The sequence below is a fragment of the Helianthus annuus genome, chromosome 15, assembly GCF_002127325.2.
Source record: "Helianthus annuus cultivar XRQ/B chromosome 15, HanXRQr2.0-SUNRISE, whole genome shotgun sequence".
Lineage (NCBI taxonomy): Eukaryota > Viridiplantae > Streptophyta > Magnoliopsida > Asterales > Asteraceae > Helianthus > Helianthus annuus.
In genome coordinates this window covers 174,045,436-174,068,043 of record NC_035447.2, presented here as the reverse complement: position 1 = coordinate 174,068,043, position 22,608 = coordinate 174,045,436, and the positions used below count along the sequence as shown (strand labels likewise).

Here is a 22,608-nt window from a genome sequence, read left to right as displayed (position 1 = left end):
CGACACAAATGGGACGGGTAAACCCGATACCCGACGGGTAATGGGCCGGGTATGTGATTAGTTTTAAAAAATTTCGCGGGTATGGGTCGGGTATGGGATTAGGTGATACCCAACCCGATTACCCGAAACCACATACCCGTTTACCCGAACTATATACCCGATCATATACCCGGATTTTTTAATTTATATTTTTGTTTTCCATTAACCCTTGTCTATTAGTGATTTATTTTAGTATGTTCATAATGTGAAAAAATAAATTTTCTTTTAGTATATGTATTTGATAATAATATTTATATTTTATTTGTTGTGAAGTATATACATATAAGAGTATAAGTATTATAAAGTTATTATTAATTTATGATAAAACTTATATTATGTAATGTACATTTTTAATTTATAATAGTTATTGTATAAATTAAATATATAATAATTATAATTGTAAAAAAATGTATTTGGAAACCCCAACGTAAATATTTTAACAAATTAATGGGTATACCCGATACCCGCGGGTAAACCCGATACCCAATGGGTAATTACCCGACAAATACCCGACGGGTATTGGGTCGGGCATGGAACACGATATTACAAGCGGGTATGGGTATGGGATTACCAATACCCGACCCGAACCCGACCCATTGCCATCCCTATACACTCCACTCCAATGAAATAATAATATTAAATTCTAATATCCAGCTTATCTCTTGTATATTTAATATTTTTTACTAAAATATTTCTTTTTTTTTCTCTGCTGATTATCCAACATAAGGTAATAGTAAGTTTCTAACCTAATAATAAACAAAACAAAAAACAAAGTAAAATGTTATAAACCATGTAATACACAACTCTCTAACCTAATAAAAAATAAAGTGAGATGTTGCAATAAGTAAATAGTACATCCAAGTTCATTTTGTTAGAAAACACATCTTGATGACCAAATGTGTTAACGGATTACAATATACGAGTTTTCAAAAGATGTAACTATTTTATACTTAGTATATAAAATTATATTTATTCAACCCGTGTAATACACGGGGTTTTAACCTAGTTTAATATATTTTTAAAACAAATACCTCTCTTATCTACTTATCTTATATTAAATGTATAAATAATAAATTAATATTAAATGTTATCCTAATTATTTAAAAACATAACTTTTTTATTATTTGGTATACAAAATTATGTTTATTCAACTCGAGTAAAGTGCGAGGTTTTAAGGATATTTTTTTTATTTGGTAGATTTATCAACCCGACTATACACATTTTTTTTAAAGATACGACGTTTTTAGTATTTAATATACAAAATTACATTTATTTAGGATATAATTTTTTTATTATTTGGTAGACTTTTCAACCCGACTATACACGGGTTTTTTAAAGATACGACGTTTTTAGTATTTAATATATAAAAATACATTTATTTAATGTGTGTAATACACATGGTTTTTAAAGATATAACTATTTTTTTATATTTATTCAACACGTGTAATATACGGGGTTTTTAAGGATATAATTTTTTATTATTTGGTAGATTTATTCAACCCGATTATACACGGGTTTTTTAAAGATACGGCGTTTTTAGTATTAGTATAACAATTACATTTATTAAATCTGTGTAATACACATGGTTTTTAAAGATATAACTTGTTTATTCTTTGATATATAAAATTACATTTATTTAACTCGTACAATATACAAGGTTCATAAAGATATAAGTTTTTATTATTTAATATATAAAATTACATTTATTCAACCCGTGTAATACACGGGTTCTAACCTAGTTTTATATATAAATATTTAAAAACATAGGTTAAACTAGTATTTCCAAGAGAAAATTATGTAGAATATAGTTTACCTATCTGTAACAAGAATGAAACTGTAGATTACCATCCTCACCTAAAATGTTGCTGCATACGTCAGGGCCAATCAACTCAAATCACGTGTCATAATTGTTTACCTCGACACTCCTCCGTGCTAGTCAATAACGTCTAGACATATATCATATTAGGCAATGCAGCTCACCGCATCATGACTTCAATTTTAGTTGCATTTTGTAAGATAAGACTAAATTGTTTCATAACTTTTCAACAAATACGAGCTAAAAAAAAAATGAAAATAAATTATTATCTGTTAAATTGTTGGGTTCTTTTTTCAATTTTGAATTATTATTAGTTAATGGATAGTAGGTATGTTTATAAAATTGAATTTCTAATAATTCAAACTATAACCTTTTGATCAATAATAATCGTTTAATCTTTAATTATTTATGCACTTAACTATCATTTTTGTTGGTAAATACAATTTCACTTGCATAATTATCATAGATTATAGTCGATTTACACTTGATTTACTTTAATTTCGCTCTGAAGAAAAAATACATTTCACCATTTTATTTATAACCATCATGTGAGTGAAATCAAGAGATTAGATGAATTATCCATGTGAGATGACTCTTGAAAATGAAAGTGAAAGCTATGAATTGAATGTAATTAGTCAAATTTTCAGTATAAATATTAGAATTCTATTCACAAACATTTTTTATTAGTTATAACTTTTTTTTAATCTTCGCATATAACTATAACAAATAGATAAATAAGTTTAGCGTATAAAAAACCAACACGAAAGTTAGAATAGTCCTATTTCTCTTTACAAAAATGTGACTATATATATAAAGTATAAATTCTCTATAATTAAAATTAAAAAAAACAATGATAATTTGATTGAAAATTGTAATATATATCTTACAAAATAACTCAACTAGCGGATGAGCGTAGTACTGGTACCATACTGAACCGATACCGTACCGATACCGATACCGAAAATACCGATACCGAAATTCATCAAAACTGGATACTGGTACCGAAATATTTGGTACGTACGGTACCGGTATTTGAAGGTAAAATTCGGTATTTTACCGGTACCGTACCGAACTGGTACCGATACCGAAAGTACCGATATTGAAAATGACAAAAATTGGGTAGCGATATCAATACCGAAAAATTTCGATAAAAAAATTCAATACCAGTACCCACAATACCAAATGCTCATCCCTACGAACATTTCTCTCTCACACACTCGTCATTTGCCATGCAACATACACATACACACACAATACACATATTATATATAACATCTTCAATCTTTCAAAAAAAAATATATCACATCTTCACCTTCTTCACACTTCCCATAACTTCTCACCTTCCCTACAACTACCTCCTTACTTCCTGGACCTCCAACGTCCAAGATAACATGACGGCTCCGTCACCCACTCTCGGCGAGCTTCTCAAATACGTCGGAGACCTCAGAAAAAACGTTAACGCCGATGAAACGCCGGCGCATAGTGTTGTAGAAATGAGTGAAACTAGCAACGAGCCTCGATCATTACCGTTTGTTCTATCGTTTAACAATCTAACGTATAGTGTGAAAATACGAACCAAGATGAGAATTCCGGCGGGTTTTGGACCTTTTGGTGGCCAGAATGGGTTATCCGGCGGTGCTCCGGCGACTTCAGCGGAGGCTGTTGGTGGAGAGAGGTTGTTCTCACGGCATAAGACTTTGTTGAATGATATTTCCGGTGAAGCGAGAGACGGTGAGATACTTGCGGTGCTCGGTGCAAGTGGGTCGGGGAAATCGACGTTAATCGATGCGTTAGCGAACCGAATTGCGAAAGGAAGCTTGAAAGGTACGGTGACTTTGAATGGTGAACAGTTGGAGTCCAGATTGTTGAAGGTGATTTCGGCTTATGTGATGCAAGATGATCTATTGTTTCCGATGTTAACGGTGGAGGAAACTTTGATGTTTGCAGCCGAGTTTCGGCTGCCTCGATCGCTATCGAAAGCGAAAAAGAAGTTGAGAGTTGAAGCTTTGATTGATCAGTTAGGGCTTCGAAACGCCGCCAAAACTGTTATTGGTGACGAGGGACATAGAGGCGTTTCGGGTGGCGAACGAAGGCGTGTGTCGATTGGTATCGATATTATTCACGATCCGATTATATTGTTGTTGGATGAACCGACTTCCGGGCTAGATTCGACGAGTGCGTATATGGTGGTGAAGGTGTTGCAACGTATTGCTCAAAGTGGAAGTATTGTTATAATGTCTATACACCAACCGAGTTACCGGATTCTTGGTTTACTCGATCGGTTGTTGTTTTTGTCGCGTGGACAGACGGTTTATAGTGGTTCGCCGTCGAATCTACCTTTGTACTTCTCGGATTTCGGTCATCCGATACCAGATAAAGAAAACCGGACCGAATTCGCACTTGATTTGATTAGAGAGCTTGAAGGATCGCCAGGTGGAACCAAAAGCCTAGTTGAATTCAACAAATCCTGGCAAAACCTCAAGCGGTCTCGAAACAAAATGGGTACCGGTACTGGTAATGACACACCAGCACATGGCTTATCGCTCAAAGAAGCGATAAGTGCAAGTATCTCAAGAGGCAAATTAGTCTCTGGTGCGGGGGCCACCAATGACATCAACCATAGTCCATTGGTCCCTACATTTGCTAATTCAATGTGGATGGAAATGGCCGTTTTATCAAAACGGTCATTTACCAATTCACGACGAATGCCTGAGCTATTCGGCATTCGTTTAGGCGCGGTGGTGGTCACGGGGTTCATACTCGCGACAATGTTTTGGAATCTCGATAATTCTCCAAAAGGCGTTCAAGAACGGTTAGGGTTCTTCGCGTTCGCCATGTCTACAACGTTCTACACATGTGCGGACGCATTACCCGTCTTCCTTCAAGAACGTTACATCTTCATGAGAGAAACCGCTTACAACGCGTATAGACGATCATCATACGTCCTCTCTCACTCCATCGTCGCCATTCCATCTCTTATCTTCCTCTCTTTCGCATTTTCCGCAATCACATTTTGGACCGTGGGACTCGATGGGGGGTTCTCGGGGTTCCTGTTCTACTACTTCATAATTCTCGCCTCTTTCTGGGCCGGAAGCTCGTTCGTCACATTCCTCTCGGGCGTGGTCCCTCACGTCATGCTCGGATACACAATCGTGGTCGCGATCCTCGCTTACTTCCTTTTGTTCAGCGGCTTCTTCATCAACCGCGATAGAATCCCTGACTACTGGATATGGTTTCATTACCTTTCACTTGTGAAATACCCGTATGAAGCGGTTTTACAAAACGAATTCCAAAACCCGATCAAATGCTTCAGTCGAGGAACTCAGATCTTCGACAACAGCCCTCTTGCCGAAATTGATGACTCCATGAAAGTAAGGCTGCTACAAAGCATGAGTAAATCACTAGGATTCAACATCACCAGCAGCACCTGCTTGACCACCGGCGCCGATATACTACAACAACAGGGAATCACTGATCTGAGCAAATGGGGCTGCTTGTGGATAACAGTTGCATGGGGGTTCTTCTTCAGGATCTTGTTCTACTTCTGCTTGTTGCTAGGAAGCAAGAATAAGAGAAGGTAAAGTGTAAAAAGTGTTGGAAATTTTATCTACTTGTATGAAAATTTTTTAGGTTTGTAATTGTATTAATTACTTTTATTATTTTTGCAATATGTATGTATTGAGAATAATAATTAAACTTGGTTTGTTTGGAAATTGCATGTTAATACAATCCTTTGAATTTAAATTAAATTCACTTTTAACTATGTCTATCCTTTAAAATCTTTGTATTATGAGTTTGGTGTTTACCTTTTGTTTGTGACATGTATAATTTGAAACTGTTCAACTTTTTATTTAAAACTTAAAAGTAGACATATGGGTGTTATGTAGTTTTCGTATAGAATTTTTTAGGTATATACGTTTTCGACCCCCCAGTCGGAAATCTCAAGCTTCACCACTAATACTATCAACGTTAGTTTGATCAAAGTTAACTTCTTGTAGAGTCCTAACATGATGTGAGGTGATCCATGATAGTCGTGTGAAGCAAAACATACGATTACGAAACATTATGTTTTTACAATAAAAGATAAGACGCGACAACATGATAATCGTGTGACGTACTAGTGTAGCCAAACTCTAATCTTTATCTAAACCATGAGATATGTAACATCAATATGATCAGAGATAATCAGTTGTATGCAAAGGAATCCAGTTGCATACTATATAGTTGCACCTGTACCATAGGGTTATCCTTCTCCAACATATTTGTTAACCTCTCCACTGAACACAACGATACCTCATTGCTATTAGATCCCTTTAAGAGCATTCACATCCATACCATCATATTTTTACCCTATATTACACTAAAAAACACTATATTTTCTCTCTCCTTTTCAATTAAATAATATTTTCTTATACCTTTATCATTACATTCTCTCTCATTCACTCACAACCACTTTCAAAATATATTAAAAAATTATAGGGGCTGAACAGTGTCCCTTCAAATATACAGATACAGATGAACAGTAACATTTTTTCTCTCTTTCACTCACAACCACTTTTTATACTCGTTATCTTATAAAAACTCCACTCACATATTTTGATGGAATGGATGTGAATGCTCTAACATGATTACCTTTAAATCCACCATAAATTGCATGGTTAATGCCTTGAAGTTCCAGACTATATCATCAAGAGATTGTAGCCATTGAACCCCAAGAACCATATCATAACTTTCTAGTGGTAGGAGTAAAACATCTGTTTTAAACCACACACCTTGCATAAGCCACTAGTAGTCTTGACATAATTGGCTACAATCTAAATTCTTCCCATTTGCCACTCTTACTTCATGACTGGCACTCCTTTTGTAAAGCATTGCAGTTTGGATGCAAGCTTAGAATCAAGGAAATTATGAGTGGAGCCCGAGTCAATCAAAATCTGAATTTGCCTAGTACCAATAGTCCCCACAATTCTCATAGTTGAAAAAGAATTAACTGCCATTATTGCATGAATGGAAATTTGAGGATCTAAATTCATAGCTTTTAATTCTCTAGAAATATCACCATCTTCATCTTCCATATCATCATCTCCATGAATTTCTAACACATATAAGTGTTTGAACTTACACGTATGTGTTGGTGTATATTTTTCATCACACCAAAAACACTCATTTCTGGCATTTTTTTCTTCAGCCACTTTTGTAGGTACCTTCTTAACATTTTTAAGCATCTTATTGGCAGGGGATGTCGGTTACGGTGCTAATGTATTGACAGCGTTTCCCCCTACCTTGGCACCAACGAATTTCCGGTTACCCCCCCCCCCCCCTCCCCAAAAAAAAACAAAAAAAAACAAACTAGTAGCATATTCATCTGTTAGTTTGACTCTATTAAGCAATGAGTCAAACTCTTTAGTGTAATCTTGTAACGAACCTGTTTGATAGAGATTCTTCAACTCTTCCATAGGATCTTTTGAAAGTCTCTCTGAAAACCGATTTATAATGGATCTTGAGTACTCATCCCAAGTAATGTCTTCAATTTCTCGATCTTGACTATCAAAATAACCTTAATGCCAATCTAGGGCTGGACCTTCCAAATTGATAACTGCGCAATGTACTTTCGCAAATTCATGAGTCTTGTCTACTGCAAAGTAATGGTTGTAGCGTATCACCCAACCTTCCACTTCATTACTATCGAATTTTGGAAAATCTACCTTTCCAGGCTGTATGAACCGATCTTGGTGACCACCACCTCGATCATGGCTCATCTTGTTGTTAATTTCTGTCATTTGAGTCACCAATGTTGTCATACTTATCTGTAACAACCGAATAGCCTCTGAATTCTGGTCTAAAATTGCTTGTTGAGACTCAATCAAGCTAGCATTACCCTGTGCTAACTTCTCTAACCTTTCCATTTCTTGTTGCCTGGTTGCCATCGATAGTTATCAAAAATTGATATCAAAAATTGATTGAAGAATTATCACGAAGATTGAAACTGGAACAATTAGTTAACGAATTGAAATGAAATCGAAGGAAAATTGCTCGAGAAATCAAAGCAATTCAAACGAAATTGAAGGAATGAACGAATTAGGGTTTGCAATTCGAGCGTGTCCAAGCATTGAACAGCTCTGATACCAATGATAAGAATAGAATCGAACAAGAAGAATCGTAAGAGAGGGAAAGCTCAATTCATTATCCAGATGATGATTACAACTGACTCAACTATCTCATATACCGACTCAACATCCCTAACCAACTAATTACAAACAAGTCCCTGAACTATGACAAACTCTACATACAGTCCCTCTAAGCTCAATTACTATTATACCCCTGACTATTTTTAACATGTAACAGATATTTACTTAAAAATTCAACGTATAAATAAAAAACAGGTTAAAGTTTATTACTTTTAATCTTTCATAACATTTACAATAATAAAGATGCATGAAATAGCTCCATGACTTTCCTTGATTTCAATGTAAAATGAACACCATATACAAATGTACCTAAAAAGCATATTTAAAATTTTATCATTATATTTCTATTTAGAGTTAATTATGTTTTCGTCCCTATGGTTTGTTAAAAATCACTATTTCAGTCCATTAGTTTAAAAATTGTGATTTCAATCCCTATGGTTTCACTTTCTAACCATTTCAGTCCTTGTGGTTTCACTTTTGTAACCATTTCAATCCATTATTCTGTGTACAAGGACTGAAATGGTTACGAGTTGGACTGAAATGGTTACGAAAGTGAAACCATAGGGACTGAAATCAAAATTAAAAAAAAAATGGACTGAAATAGTGATTTTTGACAAACCACAGGGACGAAAACAGTAATTAACTCTTCTATTTATAATACTTGTGAAAAAAGACTTTTAACAGTAAAAAAAAATATGAAAAAATGAATATCACATGTTTAAATATCAATATAAGAAATCAATTTGCAAAACCCTAACACAAAATTTGTATCCACAATCTGCCATACAGGTACACCTCTACACAAAATAATGAAGACCATAATCTAATCAAAACAACTTTTACTATATCAACCGCTTCTATCGCGATGATCATACACTTGCGACCCCCTTATCGAACCATGCCTCGGTGTACAAAAACTCTCGGCCCGTTTCCATGATTGGGGATTATATTAGCTCACCTAGTTTTGTTACAGCTTTCTCGTGTGTGTGCTTATGGCTTATTATACGGCTATGATAACGAACGCGTCAAAAAATCATTAACAGCAAGACTAGCATCCCCGTGGGACACTGCATCATCAGGCTCCGGCATGAACAGTGAAGCCATTGAGGCCTGCACATCGACATCCAAAAATCAATAAGTTTCGACCCGTTTACCCAACCCAACCACACATTTCACGGCCCATTGGTAAACCGTAAACGTACCTTGGCATCAAGCATCATCTCACCAGAACCGTCGGTAGCAAGACATGCACCATGAGCCTTTAACCATTCAGTGCATTCCTCCAATCCGCCTGTACCTTTTTCGTCAGATGAGTCGGCTGATTGGAACCCGAGAACCTGAGCCACATATGACACTGGGAGTGTCGGCCGACATGAACGTGTCATGCATTTCACAGCTGCATACCGCATCTTCTCAACATAAAGATCTGCAGATAAAAGACAAAAACAATACATAATTGTGGATTAATTTCATATATAGCCTTACAAACTTGAAAATTTTCATATATACCCAACCAAAACTCAAAATATCATATATGCCCTCACAAAAAATAGTTAAAATACCAAATATACCCAATTTATTTAAAAAATCTAATAAATAATCATTTTACACTTATTTTTTTAACTTCTAAGTTTTCATATATGCTCATCTTTTAACTTCATATTTTTATATGACACGTTTTATGCTTAAATTTATTTTTACCCATTTTTATTTCTTTTCCCATAAACAAAGTATTCTCCATATATAATATTTAAGCTAAATAAATTAAGCTAGAAATGAGTAAATATAATATTTGAAGTTAAAGGTCATATATGAGATTTCAAATTCTAAAAAAATAAGGTAAAATTGTCATTTATTAAATTATTTTGGCAAATTGGAAATAAATAATCCCACCTAACTCAATTTGGCCGATAATAATCCCAAGTCAGTTATTGGCCGATAATAATCCGAACCAGTCAATTTTTTTTGTAAAATAGTCTGCCGTTAAAATAGCTTAACGGAGTTAAGTTTTTTTCCGAATTACAAACCAATGTTTTAGGGCTTTTGATCAGAACGAGGATACGAGTCGATTGATGTAAAACTTACCTCGAAATACTGCTCCAACCCACGAAAACGGTGCTTCAATTCGAGTGTTTAAACTTCCAATTAACAAAAATCAAGCCATTTCGAGCACAATTTCGAGGTAAGTTTTACATCAATCGACTCGTATCCTCGTTCTGATCAAAAGCCCTAAAACATCGGTTTGTAATTCGAAAAAAAACTTAACTCCGTTAAGCTATTTTAAGGGCGGACTATTTGACAAAAAAAAATGACCAGTGCGGATTATTATCGGCCAATAACTGACTTGGATTATTATCGGACAAATTGAGTTAGGTGGGATTATTTATTTCCAATTCGCCAATTACTTTTAAAGAATTGGGTATATATGATATTTCAACTACTTTGTATGGGTGTATATGATATTTTTATTTTTCATGGGTATATATGATATTTTGCAAGTTTGTAGGGGTATATATGAAATTGCCCCTAATATAAAGCATACATTTTTTACTAACGGTTGCAAGATAGTTGGTTAGATATATAACTTACCCATAAGGCAGGTATTTAGGTTAGGAGCATTCTTGTATAATTTAAAAAACGATACGTAATTTCCTGATGTGACGGCTGCACGAACTGCAAGAGCATGTTTTACCCCCGTATCTTTCCTTGCTTCAACTGATAATCTAGAAAGAAAACAAAAATATTTCACTCTGATATTTATTTATCCACTGGAAAAATGAACAAATAAATAAATAAATGCATGAACGTATCATGTTACGAACCTCGACATTGCTGACAAGAGATCTCTGTTGTTATTAGAGTGCAAGATAACACAAAGTAAATTGTATGCAGAAAATTCCATATCTTGTCCTTTAATTCCTTCAGCATAAAGGGTCTGCAACTGTGACTGGCACTGTAAAACGAATAAACGGTTTTATCAACGAAAAATATTGAAAGTAGATACCGATATATCTATTCTCATTGCATGTACGAACAGAATAATGGGATATTTGATGAAAATAAGATCACTAATGTTAGTGATATCTTACAGTAAAATAACATACATTAATCTCTTTTTTATAATTTTTGGAACACGCATCTTAGTAAGCTAATAATTAGGTACGCATTCTTATGTAAACAGATTATTAAGAAAAAACATGGTAAATTAATTAATATTACAGCACAATAATTTGGATGTTGCGCGCACACACACACATATATATGTATATATATGGTGAGAGACTCATTAGAAAATTCATTGTTAAACCAAAAAACTCCATCCGAAGTTGTGTTACTTATATGTAACACATATATCCAAAGTTGAAAAAACACGTTGCGGACCGTAATGGGAAGGTGCTTGCAGTACTTTTTTCCAAAATTTTTATTTTTTGGATATACCGCATATATGCATTATACCCAAAAAATATTTGAAAAAAAAAAGTTGTATTACATATGTACAATATTTTATGTATTGCATACATGTAATACAACTTTTTTTACATTGAGGACCGCAAGCACTTTCCCATTGCGGTCCACAGCATGTGTTCTCAACTTTGAATATATGTATTCCAACTTTGGATGGAGTTTTTTTAGTTCTCATAAGTTACATATATAGAGAGAGAGGCCGGTTATTGTACAATATCCCTTAACGTACATTACGTACGTGATTTGCGTATAGCATGCGATTTTGTAATTTTGGGGAGTCCGAGTTTATCAGCCATGCGAATTTAAACACGTCCGGGTTTGTATAACATGCGATTATGACATGTCCGAGTTTGTGTATAACATGCGAATATCAAATTCGCATGTTATAACGAAGGTCGCATGTTGTAAATGGCATCAATAATCGTGTACGTAATGTACATTAAGGCCAATTGTACGATACACTTTTTCTATATGTGTGTGTGTGCTTATAACGGAAAATAAAAACAAACCTGGTTATACTCAGACAAGTCTCCAACCTCTATTGCTAGTCGTGCATGAGTTTCATAGACCTGAATTATAAACATGAAAGAATTAGAAATTGTTTCAACATGAGAAAAATAAATTTGTTAACTAACAGAGATATATCGGTATGCTTTTATGGTAATTTGCAATAAGATTGAATAAAAAATTAAAGTATACCTTAACCGTTAACTCATTGCGTATCCGTTGTACTGTAAGATCTTGCCTAATAGATTTTAGCTGGTCACATTTATAAAGATAGTTTTTCGGAGAATCTTGAACAAAACGCAAAGCCTTTTCTAATACTTCCTCTGGTCTTACCTGCGAAAGAAGTAAAGTATTAATCTCAGAATCATTTATTATATATACCATAAATATGCTATTTTGTTACATCAACTAACTTTGACCCCTCAACTTTGGCATTAACCAACTTTAGCCCCTCAACTTTAATAATTACCTGTTTAGCCCCCCAACTTCGGTAATGACATGTTTAGCCCCTTATTAACTAAAAAAACTTTAGCTCCTCAACTTTAATAAACGAACAACTTTAGCCCCTTAACTTTAATAATGACATGTTTAGCCCCTCAATTTTAATAATATGTTTAGCCCCTCAACTTTAAGAATAAACAACTATAGCCCCTCAACCTTAATAATGACATGTTAAGCACCTCAACTTCAATTATAAACAACTATAGCCCCTCAACTTTAATAAGAAACAACTATAGCCCCTCAACTTTAATAAGAAACAACTATAGCCCCTCAACTTTAATAATGACATGTTTATCCCCTCAACTTTAATAATAAACAACTTAGCCCCTCAACTTTAATAATGACATGTTTAGCCCTTAACTAAAAAACAACTTTAACTCTCGCGATTTGCTTATTTTTATCTACGTTTCGAACCCACTGCGGAGCGTGAGTGGTAACCCATTAGTTTAAATTATTTAGGGAGCGTTTGGATTTGTGTACTGAAACTGATTATCTGATCCTGATTATTCAATATCACATAAATCATCTTCAAACTGAAACCCATTTAAACTAAAAACTTGAACAGAAAAAGGCAAAGACTTACAGTAGCGGGATCTGGTGCAGAAGTGAGACGCAAGTAACGTTTCTCAATTTCTTGGCAAGTTCCTTTAACAGTAAGAGAATCCCAATCAATATCTTCAACGGCCCTGCTGGCGGGACCCTCATCCAAACTGTTACTATTTGCCAACAAAGATGCAGATGCCCTTCGAGTGTACAAATTTCCACCAACGTTTTTAGTTTTTGCAAAATTAGATGCTGCTCTGTTGCCATGATTTTTTTCAAAACGCTTTGAACGACTTTCACGTCTTCTTCTTTCCTCGGGTGTATCCGCAAGTGCAATCGCACCCGCATAATACGCAGTCAGGCTTTGTTGTTCTTTATCACTATCACTATCAGAGTCACCGTTATTCAACCCAATCCGTCCATCACCGACATGTTGCCGCTTAGCTGGCCTAAGACCTGCTTTATTCGTTTCTTTCTGATTTCCTATATAGAACTTAAGGTTACTAAATTTATTCTCCTTGTTTTCTGGCCTTGCAGTGGACACCTGTTTATCCCTTTCGTTACTATGAACAAGCCCACCATATTTTACATTATTGGGAGTAAAAGACATTTGTTTTTCAACCGGTTTATCCTCTGGCAACGGTTCCCACCTACTTTTAGTACGCCTACTTGGACTTCTTCTGTTCTTCATCGGTGATGGCGTAGTTGCACTATTAGTAAGCATGAGAAAAATTAATACAAGTGTTTAATCATTATGTACCAATATATAATCATCGTCTAATCTATTATTGTGCATCTGCATATATACATAAAGAGAAGCAGCATACTCATTATTGATCAAGTCGGTGTTAGGAAGCGGGAAAAGAGGCTCAGTATCCCAGTCTCGTGTAGCAAGAGTACCATCAGTACTTGCCTTTGTAATAACCTGGAGCAATGATGTATAAGAGTACTGGTAGTAATATCAACATACGATATAACAACTGTATGGTTATGCAACACAAACATGAATAAAAAACACAACATGATGCTACATTGCTACCAAAACTACTTCACCTTACTCAAATGTCGTTACAAAAAAGCGAAAAAATGATACTCATGTTTACCTCCTTGAGGATATCTTGACAAGCTGACATCTGTTTATCGTCCCTGCAACGCGCCAAAGCCCTTTCTACATATCCACGCAGTGATTTGGGAAGCATACCAGGCTGCAAGCAACACAAATTTCAGTTGAGTAGTCGATAATAACATCGTTTTGCTCTCTCTGTATACATGTGTGTGTATAGAGTGAGAGAGAGGAGCAAGGTCCAAATAAGAACAATTCAATAACTTGAAAAAGGTTTAGGTGGTCTAAGTGTAGAGCTGTTCAAAAAGCCGGCGGCTCGCGGCTCGCTCAAAGTTCACTCGATATCAGCTTGGTTTACGAGCCAAGCTGAGCCGAGCCTGAGCCAAGGTAGTTCGGTTCGTAGTTGGCTCACTCGTTTATATTAAACCACAAAATTTATATATATGTGTATATACAAATAAATTATAAGCTAAAATTATAATATGTATGTTTAAGCAATGGTGTTTAATTAGTAATTTGATTATTTTTTATCGAAAGAAACAGATTTAAAAACTATAGCATTATTAGTAATATCATTTAAAAAAATACAGATCAAGGCAACCTGCTTATTTCTCTTGTTGGTTTATAGTTTGCCTAAATCTAAAAACTGGTTTATTCGTTGTTTTTTGGTTTTATGTATATCAATCTACGTAAAAAAATACAAAAATGTAAACTTGTTCTTCAAATAAAAGAGCCGGCTCAACAAGCCATGAGCTGGCTCGAGCTTTTGACTAGCCGAGCCCAAACTTAACACTTCAGCTCATTAAGATAAACGAACCGGCTCAGCTCGGCTCGACTTTTAAACGAGCCGAGCCCGAGCCAAACTGGTCCGGCTCAGCTCGACTCGTTTACAGCACTATCTAGGTGGAACAACTGTGAAACTTAATTGGTATGCAGTGGTGTTTACTGTTTTCCCTTAAATAAATGACAACAAAAGCAACTTCTTTAAGTCAAGATATAGTCTCACCTTCAGTGAAGAATCAGCAGCAGCAGCAGCATGTGATGATGCATTATCATTAGTCTTTGGAAGTGAGACACTGATATAAGCCGGTTTCGTCACTCCAATTGTAGTGTTATTGTTTTTGGGCAAACTCACCGGTAAATTGGAAGAGATTCTAGGGTTCGTTGGAATCTGCACGTTGTTTACTTGGGCCGAATTGAAGGGTGCAGCAGTTTGAGGAGGAGGAGGTGGTGGTGGCAGAGGCAGAGAAGGATGATAAGTTTGTGTCACCTGATGAGAAGCTGCTGCATATGGTACATATGGTTGTTGAGGGACCTCGGGCTTTTGTTGGTTCTGGAAGCTTCCAGAAGCAGGATATAAATCCAAAGGCTTCTGAAAGTTCGATTGCATGTTACTACTAACATTGTAATTTTGGAAAGCCTGACCCTCTTGTTTCCAATATCCCTCATGGACATTGTTAACTGGTGCACTAGGCTGAGAACAAATCGCAATATTATTTAGTCCATATCAATAGCTAACATATTACATGTGTTGGTAACACAAGAGAAGCATAAATATTTCCACACGTGTATGCATGTATAGCTTGTAACTAGCTTGTTATCTTTGTTTAACTACAAAATGCAAGAATGTATGGATACATACAAGTACGTATGGTAAGGTCGTTTTATATATTAACGTATTACATAACATAACTATATGAGTATGCTTGATTGTATGTATGGATGATAAATGTATGCATTCTTCACTATGAAATAAGAAGCAAACATGGGTTTGATAAATGATAACTGTGAACTCAATCAGTCAATCAACAAATAAGATTCATCAATAGTTTATAGGATGAACGGTTTGGAAAACTTAATAGTGAACATCTTAATATTACAGTCAGTCACTTGCGTGAACTTGAAATTATTGGAAAACACTCTTCTTAAGCAGGTTTATAGAAGCGAAAATGGAACATAAACCAGAAATGGATATTGACAAAACAAAAAAAAAACACTGAACCAGATTCTACGAGTAGGAATGTACCTCAACATGAGTTGAACTTGAAGTGTATTGTGTATAATAACAAATTCACTCATTAGGGTTAATTCATTCTTATAAGACACTAAATGACAAACTCGCAGAACAATTCGAATTTTAACATGGTAATCCATATAATTGCGAATAAATAAACACAAGAATAACATGGCTTATATTCACATATAGGACTACAATTTAAAGAATAACATGGCTTATATTCACATATAAGACTGTACAATTTAACATTTATATGATATATAGTAAAAATATATATTATAATCACCAATTTAGTTTCTTTGCTTGCTTCCATACAAATGTGAGCAAATAGACATTACTAAGTGAAAAGATAAAAAGAATGGTCAACAGTATCTCTTAGATTACCCTTACATTGTATTTAAAGCTCCAGGGAAACGTTATATGTAACCTATCAGATTAAAGATGCTCTCAACGTATTCTATAGGTTAAAACATAGTTGTTAATGGCAAACAGCGACAAACAGCGATAAGGTACCTATATGCTACATGGCGAATAGCGATAAATAGCTGACACTATTTTATAAATAGCGATACAGTAGAAAATCTTTTAACAAATTTTATATGTACATTATATCAAAATACCTTGGGATATACGCTATATTACATGTATATTTAACAAAAACCTATAATCCAGCTCTTTTATAGCTATATTTAATCGCTATTTATATTAAAAAAAAACTCAAATCCAACTATTTATTGCTACATACGATTTAGCGACCTTCGACTTATACGCTACACTATAGCGACCATAGCGACCGCTATTGACAACTATGGGTTAAAAAAACTTGCTCATTCTGTGAATAATTAATTAATTAATACTTATAAAGGCAACATAGCAGCTAAATTTGACAAATTGTAATGATAAGAAATTATATTATATCACGCAATGCACTCTACGGTTGCCATAAAAGTAGAGGCTTAAGAAAACCATATAAACTGTATAAACATTCAATAGTGTTACCTACTATCTAGTTTGCAAAAACCATTTCTCGTTGGTTATTCTTTTGGAAATAAGTTCAATAACACGTAAAGTCAAGAGCAGGTTTAGTATGCAATATTATTTTCTCACTGAATTAACACAACTATACGAAAAATAATCCCAAACCTGTACTGTCGACACTTGCTGGCTGTTTGGAGCAGAGTAACCAGCAGGCACCAAATTGGAAGCGCTGGTAGAAGCTACATTTTCTGTACCAGGAGCACAAGTAACTTCCGTTTGACTATAATAATCTGTCCACTGTTTATAATCTTGTTGGTATTGTACAGATGTTGCAGGTGCAGGTGCAGGTGCAGGTGCACTTTGAGCATTATAAGCACCGTTAGATTCTGCAGTATAGCTTGGATATTGATGAGCATAATTCGCATAGCTTCCTTGATTCCACGTGTTCGTCTGACTATTATTGTAATTCGCACTTGGATAACCACCGGAGGATGTCTGATAATCACCAGGATTGTAATAAGTGGTTGAAGAATAACTGGCGGGACCAGCATAAGACCCTGCATTCTGAAATGATGAAATAGGCTGATGAGGAGCACCTGTGCTTTGATACGCTCCTGTTGGTTGACCATATGCTTGAGTTTGACTCGGTTGTTGCTGTTGAGGATATGCTTGATTCGGCTGCTGCTGATAGCTACCATAGTAATTTGAATAATTTGTGTTTCCATACCCATATGGATCATTGTTAGGGTATGCTGCATAGTTGGCATACTCTATATTAGTTGCTCCGGAACTTGAAACGGCACCGGCAGATGCCTGTGGAACCGAGCCGGGTGGCCCGGGTTCGGTATGCTGAGCATGGTTGTAGCTGGCCCAGGATGCTGGTTCGGAGCCAGGAGGTGGGGCATAATAAGATGGTGCTTGTGCATGGCTCGGATCAACAGTATGCTGCTTAAAACAAACAAACATATCAAAATTGTATCAGCTAAAAAGCTAACATACATGATGAAAATGATCATAAGTCATCAACACCATAATATTCAAGTATGAATCACTGAGCATACACAAATCACCAGACCTACATGTGGCTTTTGTTTGCCCCATAGTTATCAATAGCGAATAGCGAATAGCGACAAATAGCGACGAGGTACCTATATGCTATGTAGCGATAGCGACGAAATAGCGCCCGCTATTTTGTGTTTAGCAATAAGGTAGTTAAAAATTTAAGAAATAAAAAATAGCTATTTGTAATTTTTTTTTATATATATAATGTTAATTTTATACTTTTTACGTATAAATTTTGAAATTCAAGGACCAAATGTAAACTAGTGATGATAGAGGGGGTTAAATGTTAAAATACACAAACTAATTTACACTTTTATGTAAATTTTTACAAGTTTTAGGGACTATATGAAAACTAGTGAAAAGATAGAGGGGTTAAAGGTTAAAATCCAAAAAGTTACTTAAACCTAAAAAGCTAAAACACAGAACAAACGCAGCCGCTCTTTTCTCTTCTTCTTCTTCCTGACTTCCGGTAGGTTTCCGGCAGAAACTACAGCACCGGAGCCTCGGAATCCCGCAATAATCACGCTATGGAGTCGCTAAGTAACATATTGCGAGGTATGGTCGATTCGCTATGAAGCGCGCGATAGCGAACGCTATGTTCGCTATCGATAACTATGGTTTGCCCATATTTAAGTAGTGTTCATTTCGTGGAATGTAATGAAATTGGAATTGAAATTTGATTCGAAATTTAGGTGTGTACTATACTACTATTCGTTTCATAGAACGAAATAGAATCCGGATGGGATTGAAATGTAGATTTTGTTCCTTATGTTATTGTTCAATTCCAATTCCTTCATTTGTTGAAACAAACAGCATAAGAAATTGAATCAAAAATCCAACTTCATCCGGATTCCATTCCATTCTGTGAAACGAACACTACCTTAGTGTCCACGATAATTGCACCTTCCAATTACTAATCTCAATATTCTAACATTACATACATAGTAATCACTTGAACGAAATTCCGAACAACTATAACCTAAATGTTATTCAAATCCATCATACTTAAACACCTAACCATTAAACCAATAATAACCAACACAATATAGTCTAACTAAGCCCTAACAATCAACCACCAATGAGTAACATCAAATGATATCGCAAATTATCATTTAAAAAGCATTAAGCAGAGGCTAATACCAACCTCAAGTGAAACTTTCTGGTCCAGTGTGGTTCTGGTGTCTGAAACTCCTCCTTGATTCATCATATCACACCATAAGCTTCCTCCTGCTGAAAACAAAACATCAGTTAAAACCTCAAATTATAATAAAAACGATGATAAATAATATGAAGAAAAACCCTAAGTAAATCGGCGGAAAGAAGAAATCGAAGTTACGAACCTGTAGAGTCAATTCAGAACGAAACAAGTGGTGGCCGGCGATCTGTGGATTGGATGAGGGCTGGAGAAGAAGAAATTTGAAAGGAGAAATATGAAAAAAGGAATGTTGAGATTTAGGAATTAAGGAACGATCGGAGAGGGGAGAGGGCGAGAAAGGGGGATTAGTGAAAGATTCAACTAGGCGTCTACGTTAGGTCCAATTTGAGGTTCCCAATCCTGCCTGCCTGCCTGCCGGTGGCCTATATTTACATTTACATTTACAATCAATTGCTATGTAATGCTAGGTAACTATGTTACATTTACAATTATTAACGGGTATGCACATATGACGTATATCGTGTGGGTGTTAAAGGTGAAATTGCACCAACTTTAACGTTATTTTATTAATTTCGTGAAAATAACATTAAAAGCGGCGGACGACTAATCGTGCATCGGTGGTGTTGATAGCCGAAAGACAAGGGGTACATGCACAAATGGTCTTTGTCTCGATTGTTGAGTGTTATGTGTCTCATGCCCAAGGCTTGATGAAAAATTACTATCGAGCTAGGGTCTTACTGGAAGTAGTCTCTCTATTCATATGGAGTAGAGGTAAGATTGTCTACATCTTACATTACTCAGACTTTATCTTAGTTTTGCTATTGGTGGGATTTATTGAGTATGATGATGATGTTATATTTATAACTAATTTTGTTTAATTTTATTTTAATCATAACCCTAAACTTAAAAATTGTAAGGAAAAATTAATATAGGTAAGTTTCACAGAAAGTCTTATTTAAAGCATTAGGATACATAATATCTTATTTATGTTGCCTTAAATATTTAATTTGAAAGAACTTAAAATATATGATAGTGATTTTGTGTTTTTATATGTAAACTAGTGGGATTTCTCATGTTTTTGTTGTGGGCTTTCTATCGGTATTAGTTTTGTTGATTATGTTAGCGGTTTGGTTTGTAACGAAACTGATATGATATAGGTGCTTGGTATAGTGATGCGTCTGAAAGACAACATGATTTATTGTAAAATGACTTGTATTAGTAATGCTTTGTGTGCAAATCATGTTAGAAGTTATTATTGTTTGCTTTTATGATGATTTGCAAGTAAAACCCTAAAAACTAATGATTTCAATTAAAATCTAAAGATAAAGCTAAAGAAATGAAGAATAATAGTAAAATCCCGCGGAGTACATGTACCCTAGACATAGTACGGATCGTACCGCTAGACGACAAAAGAAGAGTTGGAAACCCTAATGGCGGCCCATTATTGTTGGATACGACTCGTACTCACTTAAGGGGTATGGATCGTACCTACGCCACGGAAACCCAAAATTTCACAATAAATAGAACGTGACAGTTGGAAACTAAAAAAAGACTAGAAAGACGACTGAGAAGTTGTTTTAGATGTTGTTCCAATCCATTCTAACATGAATCAAGGCTAAAACGCAAGAAGATCAAAAGTGCAGATTGCTAATGATTTAATGAAGCATTGCAAACTGGTGTGATTATTCTTTTAACTTTTGTTCTTTGACCTTTAATCATGTTTTCATTATGTTTTTGTGATGTTGAACTTGAATATGTTTGTCACACCCCAACCGATGGCGGAATCATCGGAGCATGGCACTGAGCGAAATAGATTGTCCAGAAGTTTCCACAACAACTATCATTACCTTTAATCATGTTTTCATTATGTCTTTATCATAAGCTTTATTTAACTCAAGTTGTTCATCAAATGCAATGTTTGGTTCATCTTGGTTAAAAAATAGTAGTGAGAATCAAGCTTCCTCCAATAGATATCTATGGAATGTAATGGAAAGGATTCAAATGTGTCCACATACCAACTAGTACGAATAGGACAACCACATGCTTTGTCTTTTTATAATATCTTTAATCCGCGTCAGCTCACTGGTTAATACATATAGAGCTTCAACAGAAACTTTAATTAATATTACAGCAAATGTTTTGTTGTTGTGTTGATGTTTTATCTTAATTCGTGTTTTCTCGAAACTTGCCTTTATTTGGGTGTATTGTATGCAACCTATGTCATATATAATTCTTACAAATTTATCTATAGTTGACTTATCAAATTTCAAATGCCTATTTAGCAAAGTATGCTAACTTTCTACCATGTTTGTTATTCGTTCTCTGAAATTGAGATGTTGATCAATCCATGCGAACACAAACATCTCCGTAAGATCCAACTCTCTATTTGTGACTATGACTCATGGTAGCATATAACGGTCTAGTGTCTGTCTCAAAAAATATAGAGCCCATTTAAAATTATCTATTTTCTCATTTTGTATGAGTGTGGATACGACACAAATGTCTTGTTCGTTGAAGTTAATCCAACAATTTAAAGAAAAGGGATACATGTTCGTCTTATGCATGGCATCCAAAAGAAGCACATTTGGGAATGCACGCCATATTTTCTATTGAAGTTGGATTCATGAAGAATAAATCTTGTACCTAATTGGAATGATCACCTTTATGAATATAATGGACGTATCCGCCGTTGTGTAACACCCTAGTTATTTTATATGTAAATACCACAATTAGATGTGTAGTTAAGACCACACATATTATATAAATGCGGGTTTATTTAAAACTTTTACAAATTATAAATTATTCTACATAACGTGATCGAAGTTCGTTGTTTAAAATTTACAACGTGGCGAAGTGCGGAAGCATGTAACTGTATCGTGTTCGGTTCTTCGTTGAGCTTGATCGTCTTCCGGCTTCCACAAAGTACCTACATTTCATAAAAACATGAAATGCTTTAGTCATGCGGGATTTAAAACGTATCTAAACAAGTCCGGGAAACAAAACTGATCAAAAATACATTTTGTACAGGGTCCACCGTAAATTACGGTGGACACCGTAATTTACGGTAGTCCTTGTTTTGATTTGTTTCCATCGTAAATCAGGAGTGTTTCACCGTAAACCATTTCAGGTCCACCGTAAATTACGGTGGCACCGTAATTTACGGTGGCACCTGCATCCCACCTTTCCATTTTGCCGTAATTTGACACGAAATCTTTCGTATCTTTCAAACCGCTTATCCGTTTGACCTACCGTTTCTTCCCACATGTTTGTAAT

The 22,608-nt window shown here is 35.2% G+C and overlaps 2 protein-coding genes across 6 annotated transcripts; one reads left to right on the top strand and one right to left on the bottom strand.

The window, feature by feature from the left end:
* The first annotated feature begins 3,142 nt into the window (after nucleotides 1–3,142).
* LOC110913030 (ABC transporter G family member 1) lies at nucleotides 3,143–5,568 on the top strand. The gene has a single exon (XM_022157890.2). The coding sequence runs from the start codon at nucleotides 3,247–3,249 to the stop codon at nucleotides 5,434–5,436; it is 2,190 nt and encodes a 729-aa protein (XP_022013582.1). The 5' UTR covers nucleotides 3,143–3,246; the 3' UTR covers nucleotides 5,437–5,568.
* A 3,165-nt stretch (nucleotides 5,569–8,733) lies between these two features.
* LOC110913031 (SAC3 family protein A) lies at nucleotides 8,734–19,735 on the bottom strand. 5 transcript variants are annotated; one of them, XM_022157891.2, is made up of 13 exons: nucleotides 19,520–19,735; nucleotides 19,324–19,409; nucleotides 17,283–18,065; nucleotides 15,129–15,596; nucleotides 14,163–14,264; nucleotides 13,887–13,984; nucleotides 13,100–13,769; nucleotides 12,208–12,348; nucleotides 12,018–12,077; nucleotides 10,866–10,996; nucleotides 10,633–10,766; nucleotides 9,246–9,469; nucleotides 8,734–9,153 (listed from the first exon to the last, which is right to left on the bottom strand). In XM_022157891.2, exons 2-13 carry the CDS (start codon nucleotides 19,384–19,386, stop codon nucleotides 9,052–9,054), a joined length of 2,976 nt encoding a protein of 991 aa, XP_022013583.1. In that variant the 5' UTR covers nucleotides 19,387–19,409; nucleotides 19,520–19,735; the 3' UTR covers nucleotides 8,734–9,051. The 5 variants fall into 5 exon arrangements, with proteins under 5 accessions (XP_022013583.1, XP_022013585.1, XP_022013587.1 ...); XM_022157893.2 differs by having other exon boundaries at nucleotides 19,324–19,406; XM_022157895.2 differs by having other exon boundaries at nucleotides 17,283–18,062; nucleotides 19,324–19,406.
* Nucleotides 19,736–22,608: the final 2,873 nt, after the last annotated feature.